The 12,691-nt window shown below is 32.9% G+C and overlaps 2 protein-coding genes across 2 annotated transcripts; both read right to left on the minus strand.

The window, feature by feature from the left end:
• Positions 1–265: 265 nt before the first annotated feature.
• LOC143408301 (olfactory receptor 5H17-like) lies at positions 266–1,192 on the minus strand. The gene has a single exon (XM_076867881.2). It carries the CDS (start codon positions 1,190–1,192, stop codon positions 266–268), a length of 927 nt encoding a protein of 308 aa, XP_076723996.2.
• Positions 1,193–11,480: 10,288 nt separating this feature from the next.
• LOC143408283 (olfactory receptor 5H17-like) lies at positions 11,481–12,422 on the minus strand. The gene has a single exon (XM_076867840.2). It carries the CDS (start codon positions 12,402–12,404, stop codon positions 11,481–11,483), a length of 924 nt encoding a protein of 307 aa, XP_076723955.2. The 5' UTR covers positions 12,405–12,422.
• Positions 12,423–12,691: the final 269 nt, after the last annotated feature.

Consider the following 12,691-nt stretch of genomic DNA (forward strand, 5'->3'; position numbering starts at 1 on the left):
AGCAAGAAAATACAAACCATAAAGTGTTTCCACTTTTTTCTACTTTAATTATTCCATCATGATGAGAATATTTAGTTGAAATTTCATACATGTTTCTGAATGAGATATACAAATGGTTTAAGTATATATTTAAGTGCTAAAAACTTAATTTATTAACATTTTATAACAATTCTAACTGAAAAGCCCTTTCAATAATACTAAGGACAGTACAAATAACCCCACAATTTCATGACTGTTTTAATGAAACAACAGGTATTAATGACATCTAAATATTTCTTTTCAACATTTTTGTTAGTGCATCTAAGACTTGCTTGTTTCTCAGACTATAGATAAAGGGGTTTAACACAGGAATTATGACAGTGTAAAATAGAGAAAGCATGTCTTGATCATTTGCCTGTGAAGATGCAGGATGCACATACATAAAGAGAAGGGGGCCATAGTATAAAGACACAGAAAAGAGATGGGCTCCACAGGTGGAGAAGGCTTTTCTTATATTCTTTTCAGACTTCTTTTTTAAAACTGTAAAGAGCACTAGGGTATAAGAAACAAGAATAGTCACAATACTGAACACTTGTATTGAACCAGAGAAAATAAAAAGCATTAGATAATTAATAGAAGGATCATTGCATGAAATTTTTAACAGGGGTATAACATCACAATAAAAGTGATGTATTATGTTGGAATTACAGAAGGTTAATCTGAGTAAAAAGCTTTCATGAAGTATGGCATGAAGAAAGCCACCTACAAATGACAAAACTAGTAGCCGTAAGCATAGTTTATTGGTCATAATCACAGGATACAGTAAAGGGTGGCATATGGCTGCATAGCGATCATAAGCCATTGCTGCCAGGAGAAAGCATTCTGTGGTCACACTGAATGCAAGGGAAAAAAATTGCATCAGGCATTCAGAAAAATACATTATTTTGCTTTTGTCTAAAAAGTTGGCCAGCATCTTTGGGGTCACTGTTGATGATAACCAAGCATCCACAAAGGCTAAATTCCCAAGGAAAAAGTACATGGGTATGTGAAGCTGAGGGTCATTCCAGATCAGAGAAATCAGACCAAGGTTCCCCACCACGGTGATGAGGTACATCACCAGGAACACCAGGAACAGGGGGAGTTTCCACTGTGGTTGCTGTGTAAGTCCTGTGAGAACAAACTCTGTCAGCAAAGTTGCATTTGCCTCTTCCATGCCTCACAAGATGTCCCCTGAAATGAAATAAAATAAAATATAATGAATGTTAAAAAATATATATATATATATATATATATATATATATATATATATATATATATATATAAAATGAAGATTTTTTTCTTTACTCTCTTTCTTTCTTTTTTTTTTTCTTTTTGGCAACCAGGGATTGAACCCAGGGACACTCAACCTTTGAGCCACATTCACAGCCCAATCTTTTTTGTTTACATTTTATTTAGAGACAGAGTCTTGCTAAGTTGCTTATGACCTGACTAAGTTGTTGAGGCTGGCTTTGAACATGGGATCCTCCTACGTCAGCCTCCTGAACTCCTGGGATTACAGGCAGTGTCACCATACCTGGGTACAATGAGGATTTGTAAAGAAAATATTGGAAGACCAAGGTTGAGATAAAATTGTAATTTTTTTCAAAATGACATTAATAGTTTTAGAGAATAACATATAGCCAAAAAAATTCAAATCAATAAACATACAGGAAAAAGGAAATTTAGAGAAAATGAGAGGCCTTCTAAATTTGTGATAAATTTATTGGGAGCTGTTGAATGTGATTGAAAATTTGATGTCCTAGACATGGTTTAAGATCTACAGAACTATCTGAATGACCTGGATTACAAACTAAAATGAATGTCATTTGAAGGAATTTGAAACTTACTTATCAGATAATATGCTCTTATACTAAGATGTTTTAGGATGTGTAATGATCAAATATTTTAAATTAAATATTTGTAATATGCAAAAATTTTATAGGGATGTCACAATGGAGCATGGGAAATAGTGAGAAAACTGTTATTATTTTCCAAGAGGTCATAGACCAATAAACACATCTAATGGTCTTTTTATACCATATGTGTGTGTGTGTGTGTGTGTGTGTATATATATATAATGTTAGGTATCACTACAGAAATATGCATTAAATATATATATATATTATATACATTATATAACATATATATATAAATATATATATATTATATATATATATATAATATGAGGTATCAGTATAAAAACAGTTATTCATAAAGATTTAAGAATCTATACTTTAAAAATTCTTCTCTGACAATGCCAACATACTTGTATTACATAATCTGGATATAATATGACATTTATAGAAGTTAGGAAAATGAACAGGCAGATTGAAATAATTCAGATGTAGAGTCACTAGGATTCAGTTATATATGTGGTATTAGAGGTTAGCCCCTGAAGAGGAAAGTAGTGAATTGTTAAATGGGTGAGTAATATTAAAAATAAAACTGAATCCTTGAATTCATTATCAAATTTTCAAAAGGAGAACTCCCTTAACACCCAGGAGATATTGCTGTAAGTATGGGTCTGCTAGTCACTCCTATGACTAATGACCTGGGTAACTTCAGAGTAGGTGAAGGCATAACCTGGGTGATCTACTCTTCAGAAATTGCATACAGGAAAAAGAGTAGGGGAAGAAACCATGAGAAAGTTACATTAAGGAACTTATAATATGGATAGATGTCATTTATTAGATGGTATATCCATACCCCTTCCTAAGACAAAATCTTTTGGTGGGTGGGAGCTTCCCTCCACTTAAGAACCCAAAGGCCTAGAAACTAACTTTTTCGTGGCCCTTTTACCTAGAGAGATGAGAATTGGTATAGGTTTGCCCAGTGCAACACAAATGTACAGGATTTAGAACATGGCAAAAAAGATGCACCCTGCATCCATATCAGTAGTGTTATTTGTGATTTTGACACCTGAAATTCATGTCAGGAATTGAATCCCTGATTGAGGTAACATTGAGAAATAATTTTTGCTATTAATTGGCTGCCTTGGGTCCTTTTCCTGCCCATTTGTCAAGCAAATTCCTCCATCCTCTGCCACATTTATTGCTTTGGGTCAACTTTCATTTAATAAACTTATTTATTATTACCTCTCAGATGTTGGATTGAACATAAGAGAAACAAGAGACAGACAAGAAGAAAAGAAAAAGTAGGGATCAGAGTGATCCAGAAGTGAAGGGGAAAATGGAGAGTGAAGCTTTGTGGACATAAAATAAGAAAGATAATGAAGAAGAACAAAGTATTTGTGTGTGTGTGTGTGTGTTGTATGTGTGTGTTGTGTGTGTGTGTGTGTGTGTGTGTTGCTGAGGATTGAACCCAGGGCCTTATGCATGCAAGGCAAGCACTCTACCAACTGTGTAATAAGAATCGTAATGCATTGCATTGCCAGCTATTTATTTATTTATTTAAATCAATAAAATAAAATAAATCCAATAAAAAAAGAAGAAGAAAGTAAAGAATGGTGCAAATTACCAAAGTAAAAGCTCTAGTAAGTCAAAGCATTAACATAGATATTTTACTGTGGAAATTTATAAATTTTAGTGAGAGCATTTTCTGTTATGTGATAGAAGTAATTTCAGAGAACAGTTGCAAGTGCATGTACAGAAACAAGTAGCACAAGGGTGAAAAGAGTGGAAGAGTGAGCTCTGAGCACTGGGAGCATTCTGGAAAAGGACTGGCCTTTCCATCTTGCCTGCATCAAATGTAAGGCATTTCTCCTGCACACCATTGCAATAAATGTACAAAAGAGAAAAGAGAGGAAGGAAAGGAGAGGAGAAGAGTTTCAGTAAAAGTAGAAAGGCAGTTTAGGGTGAATGAAAAGAAAATAAGAGGAAGGGGAAAAAACTCGACAGAGAATAAGAGAGACGTGAATAAGTTCAGAAAAGTCAAAGAAAGAGGAAGCATCCAAGGAAGGTGACCCTGAGAGGAAGAAAAAGGTTCAGAGATTTGGATGCAAATGTTTGTTTAACCTGGAATTTATTAAAAGTTGTGAACCAAGGGAATCTGATCTTTTTCTTCTATTCTAAATGGACTCCCTACCCCTTTCCTCCTGGATTTGAGTCCAAAAGAGCTATACAACTTACAATCCTTATTTAAAGATGGCGTGATTTTCATATATATGCTTTTATTACCTGAACATTCTTTCCAGATAGTCAAGTTGTTTTGTCTTTAAATATGAGAACAAAAATAGAAACCAAATTTTTATAATTGATATTATTTTAGTTATCATACTGAAAATTTCTAAGAAATTAGAATACTACTACTTTATTATGTCAATCACTTCAATCTATTTATATATATCATAATATCATGTGCTACCCTCAATGTATACAAAGCAGATTTTTAATTTTATCTTTGTTATTACACTGATTAAACTTGTTTTTTCCTTGAAATCTTTCTTGTTTAACTGTACATACCTCTTTTTCTTTCCCATCTTTATAAGCAGAATAATATGTAGCCTAAGATACAAAACTAAGGGAATGTAAATAACCAGTACCAATAACTACACTTTGAATGAATTCTTATTTGGAATGGGATTCCCTCCATGCAATCCTAATCATTGGATGGTTGAAAATTATCAATATCAATTATTGTCATAACTTCTGGAAAAGTAGCAGAAGAAATGTTTCATCATATTTCCTGGTAAATAAAATGTAAATATATAAAAACAAATATACGTATATATATTTGTCAGAAGTGTGTGGAAGGACAGAGTTAGTACTTGACAACTTAATATTTTCATTCAGAACATGTAATTAATTATACACAATGGGTCATTTTACCAGAATCTTAGAAATATATCTTATGTAAGAATCATTATAACTTCAAACTTTAATTCAAGTCTTAAATTGTTTGAAGTTATACATAAGTAAATGAAGTCATTATAGATTAAAAAGAATATAAACATATCACTAAAGGACACAAATCAGTTTTGCAGCATTTTTCTTATCCAGATTTTAGCACAAAATTAAATACCATTAGTGCACCATTTTTCATCTTATCCCCTGGATCATATCATATCTTTCAAACCTATACTAAATTGATACAATCTAACCAGTACTTTTACCTTGCATAAAAATAAGTTAAACGTACAGAAATAACTTCTTTCTTACCGATAACTTGAAAGGAATATTGGAGATACTTTAATATTCCATACTTGGATAATATGTCAAAATGAACCCCACTATTATGCATAACTATCATGAACTAAACAAAAATATTTTAAAAATTTAAAAATGTACTAGACATTATGAAACAGAAAAAAATACAATAGCATAGAGTCAACAATAACAAGAGTAGCAAGTCTTTGCAAACTGATTGATTCTGGATGTTTAATTATACAGTCTCCAGGAAAAGTTTATATAAGGTTTGCTTTGAACACAAGAGTCACACCGTTCTACAATTACGTGCTTTTTCCAGAAGTGGAAGGAACGAAGATCTAAAATTCCCCTAAGACTGCCAGAGGGTTCCCTGAAGGACAAGTGAAGTTGTTCTAAGGGGCACTGAGGATTAGGACATGTATGAGAAAAAGCCCAGATTGTCCCACATGCATTACCAACTCTGGAATCATAAAGTCACATTAGACAATTCTATTTCTAACAACAAAAATTGCACTTTATTTCAATATTTTCTCTCCCCAGGGACACTTCTGACCTGTGTATGGAAATTTCAGTTTATATTAAAATATATCATTCTGAGTGATTTAATTAGTAGGGTTCTGTCTGAGCTCATCAAAATATGATTTTATTAGGTCAAGATCTAGATTCCCTCCAGGAGCCAACTGAGTAAAATTTAAGAGGAAAGTTTTCTTTCTCATGCAAACTGCAGCTTAGCTGTTCCACTTTAGCTAAAAGTTAGTGAGAAATACCACTTAGGCACATGTTAGGAGTAGCTAAGAGCAAAACAAAAGAAAAAATAAAGCAAGGGTAAATTCTGGAGTCTTTATTTTAAACATTGTGTCAGTGGACACTTGCTAAGGACTTCATCTTTGGAGGATGTAGATTATGAGAGATCCTTGATCATTATACAAACCCAAATTGGAAGTGGACTATCCTACACATGGAAAAGCTGGTAGGAGTCAGATGGGACCAGAGGTGAAAGAGCTTGGGGGCATAAGTCAGGGACTTTGTTCTTTAGTCAAAAAGGAAAGGAACTGATGAATTATGAACATCTCTGTCTTTGGCTATGAAAGTTCAAGAGTAAAATTGATGGATGATTTCAATATAGATAAATTTTAGTAATTTCAGTAAGTGAATTCTGATATACTACTGTGATTTTAATTAATTACATTCCTTGATGATTAACATAATTTAGATGGTTTTTCTACATTTCTTTGGCATCTGCATATATTCATTTTTGAAATGTTTATTGAAATCATTACCCTGTTTTGTATTTTTTTGTGTGTTTGTTTACATGTGTTTATGTTGCAAAAGATTAAACTCAGGACCTCATACATACTAGAGAAATGCTCTACCACTGAGGTAATCCCAGACCCACTTCCTATATTCTTATTAAATAATTAGAGTTATAATTACTGATTTGGAGATTTTCCCCTATACTATACATATGAATATCAGATAAATTATTTGTGAATTCTGTTTTAGGTATATTCTCATACTAAAATTTCCGAAGACTTCTACCCAGTGACATTTCTAATGATCCATCGATAAAGTACATATCAAGATATTCCTTCAAAAGTGAAGCATAAGTTGCTACATCTGACCATTCAGAAAACCAAAATATTTCCAAAATCTAATAGACATTTTGGATTTGGAGACCATTTACTCTGTTTTGTGGGTCTAATACTCTAAGCCATTTACCAAGTAACCTAAAGAGCTGCTTCTATTGAGAGTAATAATTCAAAAAGGAGTAGGCTGTGCATTTCACTTTGTTTATTCAATTAACTTCTATACTACTCTCCTCCCTCCCTTATTATGAGTTAGAGTCTACATATCAGAGAGAACATTTGGCCTTTGGTTTTGGGAGACTGGCTTATTTCACTTAGCATGATAGTCTCTCATATCCATCCATTCACTGGAAAATGTCATAAAGTCATTCTTCTTTATGGCTGGGTAATACTTCATTGTGTATATATACCACATTTTCTTTATCCATTCCTCTGTTGAAGGGCACCTAGGTTGACTCCATAGCTTAACTATAATGAAGTTACTGTTTATTAAAACAAGCAAACAAAGAACAAAAAAAATTTTCTTTATGCATGGCCTACCCAATAGCACTAATATTGCAGAGTCAACCTTGGAGTCAATGTTTCTGAGTTTGCACAGTTCTCCACATAATTTTGATGTGGGATATGGTTTCAGACTAAGTTTTAAAATAGCTCCACCCAGTACTTGCACCCTGCAAAATCCTAAACCAGATTTGTTTAGACACTTGCCAGATATTCATGTCATAAAACACTAAGATCTCTAGTCCATAATGTAGATTTTGAGAAAGGAGCAAACTTCCATTTCTGATTGATTTTACTTGCTATTCCCTAAATCTTAAATAATTTTCACTGTCCAGAATAATTTTGTCAATAATTTCCTAAATAGTCAAATATTTTACAAATTAATGAAGAAAAAAAAATATATATATATATATAGAGAGAGAGAGAGAGAAAGGAACAGTGAATTATTTAAAATATCCAAGGGAAGAAATGAATGGAACATCATAAGAAGGAGGTTTTTTTTTTCCTGCTATTTTCAGTAGACACATGACATGATTTTACTCCAACACTAGTAGTTTTCTTTATAACTGGATGAATTCACTACATGCTACACTTTATATCTAACTAACCATTAAATATAATGTGTGTATTTTCATAATTTATTTTAGGACAAAAAGAAAAACATTAAAAATCCTTGCAAAACAAGGACTCAGTAAAAATGTGCAATTTACCCTTTCCCAACATCTCACTGACATGACAAAGATGTTTTACATAAAGGAATAAATCTATAAGAGAATTGATAATGGGATTGTTTCAAAGGACTAGTGATTTTAATTAAATTCTATAGCATAAAGCAGTTTGTTTTCATTGAAATTCAAATCATAGAAGAACAATCTGTACATCTGACATGAAAAAGAGAAGTCTGAAGAGGAAGTCTGAGATTCAGAGTGGCCCTTGGTCGCTTGTTCCCTCCTCACCAAACTAAAGTTATATACCTGCCCATATATTTATACATTAACATCCAACTTCTCATCCAGGCAAAGGAGAATTTCAGTAATGGAACTTCCAAGTAGTTGAAGGAATAGAGAGTTGATTACATTATCAATTCTGCTCTTGTGTTATAGCAATGAATAATCAAGAAAAAATCTAGATAACTAACAAAGAACCATCTATTCCATGGGAGCATTATACTGAAATAAATCAACAAACTACACATATGCAACCACATGAATTCTTGGAAAGAAACAACAACAGCTTCAATGTGATTCATTCACTGCATTTCCTTGGTTTTAAGGGAACAAAAACAAAGAAAATAATGGGGCTTTAATTTTGCCAATTGAACCTCCAGAAATATAGAATAATAATATTTAGTTTAAATATATATCTACTTTTGTATCATTTAAGCCAAACAAACACTAAATAGCCCCCTGGAATTTGCCATAGTCAGTCTTAGGACTCAATCCCTGTAATAAGAACATATACACCTCAATTTAATGAAGGATAATTTCTTTATTAAAGAAATGTGAGGTAAATTGACAAGCAGCAGTCATTCCAAATTTCAAATTTGAAAAAGAGTAATGCATTCTTGCTGTGCTTTTTGCATTAGGTTTATATTGCTTTAAAACATTTTACAAATAGTTACTTATGGTCTCATATGTGTAAGCTACTGTGGTACGTATGCAAGATATACAGAGAGTAATTAGGAATTCTAAATTGTAATCTTAAAGAGCTTTTTTACCCAAAATAAGTATTATCCAAAGGTGTTTATTGTCAAGAACCCTAAATATTGCCACTGTGAGCAAATGCAGGGTGAGGGTTAAAATGTAAGTATGTGTATATTTATATATATGCATAGCCACATACATATCATATAATCTGGAAATATTCAAGAACATTAATCTAATGCAAATCTAAATACATATACCATGTGTGCATATAATCTGGTAGCAATGTAAATAGATTAAAAATTGTCAGAGAGATATACAGTTTAATCTGACACCTCTGTATAAAGAATCATCTGGTAGCTATGTTTGGAAAGGAAGAGGATATCAGCAAATGGAAGAGGTGAACAGTTAGAATTTTACAAACACTGGTGATTATAGATTTTAGGATAAGAGAATCAGTGGTATCAGTACAAATATGTATGGAGTTTCATTGCTGGGAGACAAATGTCAAAGATATACATCAATCACTAATTATATTTTAGAAGTATAGAGAATGAGGAAATACAACCTTCAAGAATTTTTCTTCCAGCTTCCTGGTGGGTTCTATGGCATCCTAGCATCTTACTTGAACTTGGTAGTAAACATTTAAGATTCCCCAAGACAAAGACACATTGAAAAAAATAACTTTGGATATTAAGAATTTTTTTTTAGCATTTTTTCCTTTTTTTAAAAAAAAAAATTTCTTTGCTGAGAAGAAGCTTTTTAATTTGAATAAATCCCAACAAAATGCTTCTTTTCACCAAAGGAAACAATCAATAAATGTGAGGAGAGAGACTACAGATTGAGATAAAATCTTTACCACATGCACCTCTGATGAAGCATTAATCTCTAGGATATAGAAAGAACTAAAAAAACTTCACACCATAAAAAGAAAGCCCAACCAATAAATGAGCTAAAAAAGAACTACACAGACATTTCACAGAGGAAGAAATATAATCAGCAAATATATGTAAAAGTGTTCAACATCTCTAGCAATTAGAGAAATGCAAATCAAAACTACAATAAGATTTCATCTCATTCCAGTCACAGGGCTATCTCAAGAACACAGGCAACAATAAATGTTGGCAAGGATGCGGGGGAAAAGGTACACAGAATACATTGCTGATGGAACTGTAAATTGGCACAGCTACTATGGAAAACAGTGTGGAGATTCTTCAGAAAACTTAGAATGGAACCACCATTCGACCCAGCTATTTCACTCCTCAGTTTATACCCAAAGAACTAAAAATCAGCATACTACAGCAATGTAACCATGCCAATGTTTATTGCAGTTCAGTTCACAATAGCTAACCTATGGAACTAACCCAGGAATTCTTCAATAAATGAATAGATAAAGAAAATGTGGAATATATATTCATTGGAATATTACTCAGCTTTAAAGAATAAAATTATGATATTTGCCAGTAAATGCATAGAGTTGGAGGATATTATGCTAAGTGAAATAAGCCAATCTCCCCCCCAAAACAAAGACTGAATGTTTTCTTTAATAAGCAGATGTTAATGCACAATAGGGGGAGCACTAGAGAAGAATAGAGTTACCTTAGATTAGGTAGAAGGAAGCGAAGGGAGCGGAGGGGAGGGGATATGGGAATAGGAAATATAGTAGAATGAAATGCACATTATTATTTTATATATATATGTTACTGCATGACCAATATGATTCAACAACATGTATACTCAGAAAAATGAGAAATTATATCCCATCTATGTATAATATATCAAAGTGCATAAACGCATTCTACTGTCATGATTAACTATTAAAACAAATTAGAAAAGAAAAAATGTGTTCAATATTTGTATTCTGTTCTGCCAACCTTTTTCCTACTCTGCCTACCCATACTTAAAATCTTTAATTTAATATATTAGCTTTTTGAATTAGTAAGGCTCTTCAGATTGCCCAATAACAAATATGCACATCTAGAAAGGGCTTCAAAATTCAAGAGAGATAATGATAAGCAATTTATATCTTCTCTTTACTCAGAGGCAAATGAGTTGAGAACAACCACTCACTCTTTATCCATGCCTTCACTGTTTTAATTGCCTTCTCATTGTATCCTGATTGCATTTCAATTTGTTTTTTCCTCATGTGATGTGTGAGTTAAATTGCTCCAAGAAGTGAAAGTCACCATTTCCTCCCAAAAACATAAAGATGTGATGACTGACTAATGTCCTGGGAATTTCTTCTATATGCTCCAACACAAACCTGCCACCACTGTGGAATAAATGACCGAGGCCCAGCCTGTCTGTATGAAGTATCATACTCAAGTCCTTTGGATGTAACTACACTAGTACTCAATGTATTTACAAAGCAAGAAAATACAAACCATAAAGTGTTTCCACTTTTTCTGCTTTAATTATTCCACCATGATGAGAATATTTAATTGAAATTTCATACATGTTTCTGAATGAGATATACAAATGGTTTAAGTATATATTTAAGTACTAAAAAATTCATTAACATTTCATAACAATTTTAACTGAAAGACCCTTTCAATAATACTAAGGACAGTACAAATAACCCCACAATTTCATGACTGTTTTAATGAAACAACAGGTATTAATGACATCTAAATATTTCTTTTCAACATTTTTGTTAGTGCATCTAAGACTTGCTTGTTTCTCAGACTATAGATAAAGGGGTTTAACACAGGAATTATGACAGTGTAAAATAGAGAAAGCATGTCTTGATCATTTGCTTGTGAAGATGCAGGATGCACATACATAAAGAGAAGAGGGCCATAGTATAAAGACACAGAAAAGAGATGGGCTCCACAGGTGGAGAAGGCTTTTCTTACACTCTTTTCAGACTTCTTTTTGAAAATTATAAAGAGAATTTGGGTATAGGAAATAAGAATGGTTCCAATGGTGAAAACTTGTATTGAACCAGAGAAAACAAAAAGCATTAGATAATTAATAGAAGGATCATTGCATGAAATTTTTAACAGGGGTATAACATCACAATAAAAGTGATGTATTATGTTGGAATTACAGAAGGTTAATCTGAGTAAAAAGCTTTCATGAAGTATGGCATGAAGAAAGCCACCTACAAATGACAAAACTAGTAGCCAAATGCATAGTCTGTTGGTCATAATCACAGGATACAGTAGAGGTTGACATATAGCTACATAGCGATCATAAGCCATTGCTGCCAAGAGGAAACACTCTGTTGTTGCACTGGTTGCAAATGAAAAAAATTGTACCATGCATTCAGCAAGAGATATGTTACTCTCTTCTAGGAAGTTGGCCAGCATCTTCGGGGTCACTGTGGATGACAACCAAGTATCCACAAATGCTAAATTCCCAAGGAAAAAGTACATGGGTATGTGAAGCTGAGGGTCATTCCAGATCAGAGAAATCAGACCAAGGTTCCCCGCCACAGTGATGAGGTACATCACCAAGAACACCAGGAACAGGGGGAGTTTCCACTGTGGTTGCTGTGTAAGTCCTGTGAGAACAAACTCTGTCAGCAAAGTTGCATTGTCCTTTTCCATGTCATCACTGGATGTCCCCTGAAATGAAATGCTGTGAATGGGGAAAAAAAAATTCAATTAGGATTTATTTTTAAAAAAAGCTGAAAAAGAGAAGTGGAGGAAAAAAAATTCAAGCTTCTCAGAATAACCTCCATTTACCATGATGATTAAAAAAAAACTAATGAAAAAGAGTCAAAAGAAGTCAACTCAATGAAAAATGAAAGAAATAACATATTTAGAGAAAATGAGTGGCTTCTAAACTTGAGATAAATTTGGGGGAAACTACTGAGGTGTTGAGATTTCTGTAT

This window comes from Callospermophilus lateralis, chromosome 10 (genome assembly GCF_048772815.1).
Source record: "Callospermophilus lateralis isolate mCalLat2 chromosome 10, mCalLat2.hap1, whole genome shotgun sequence".
Lineage (NCBI taxonomy): Eukaryota > Metazoa > Chordata > Mammalia > Rodentia > Sciuridae > Callospermophilus > Callospermophilus lateralis.

Excerpts from the sequence above, each read along its gene's own strand:
- LOC143408283 (XM_076867840.2), bottom strand. The coding sequence starts at position 12,404 with ATGGAAAAGGACAATGCAACTTTGCTGACAGAGTTTGTTCTCACAGGA.
- LOC143408301 (XM_076867881.2), bottom strand. The coding sequence starts at position 1,192 with ATGGAAGAGGCAAATGCAACTTTGCTGACAGAGTTTGTTCTCACAGGA.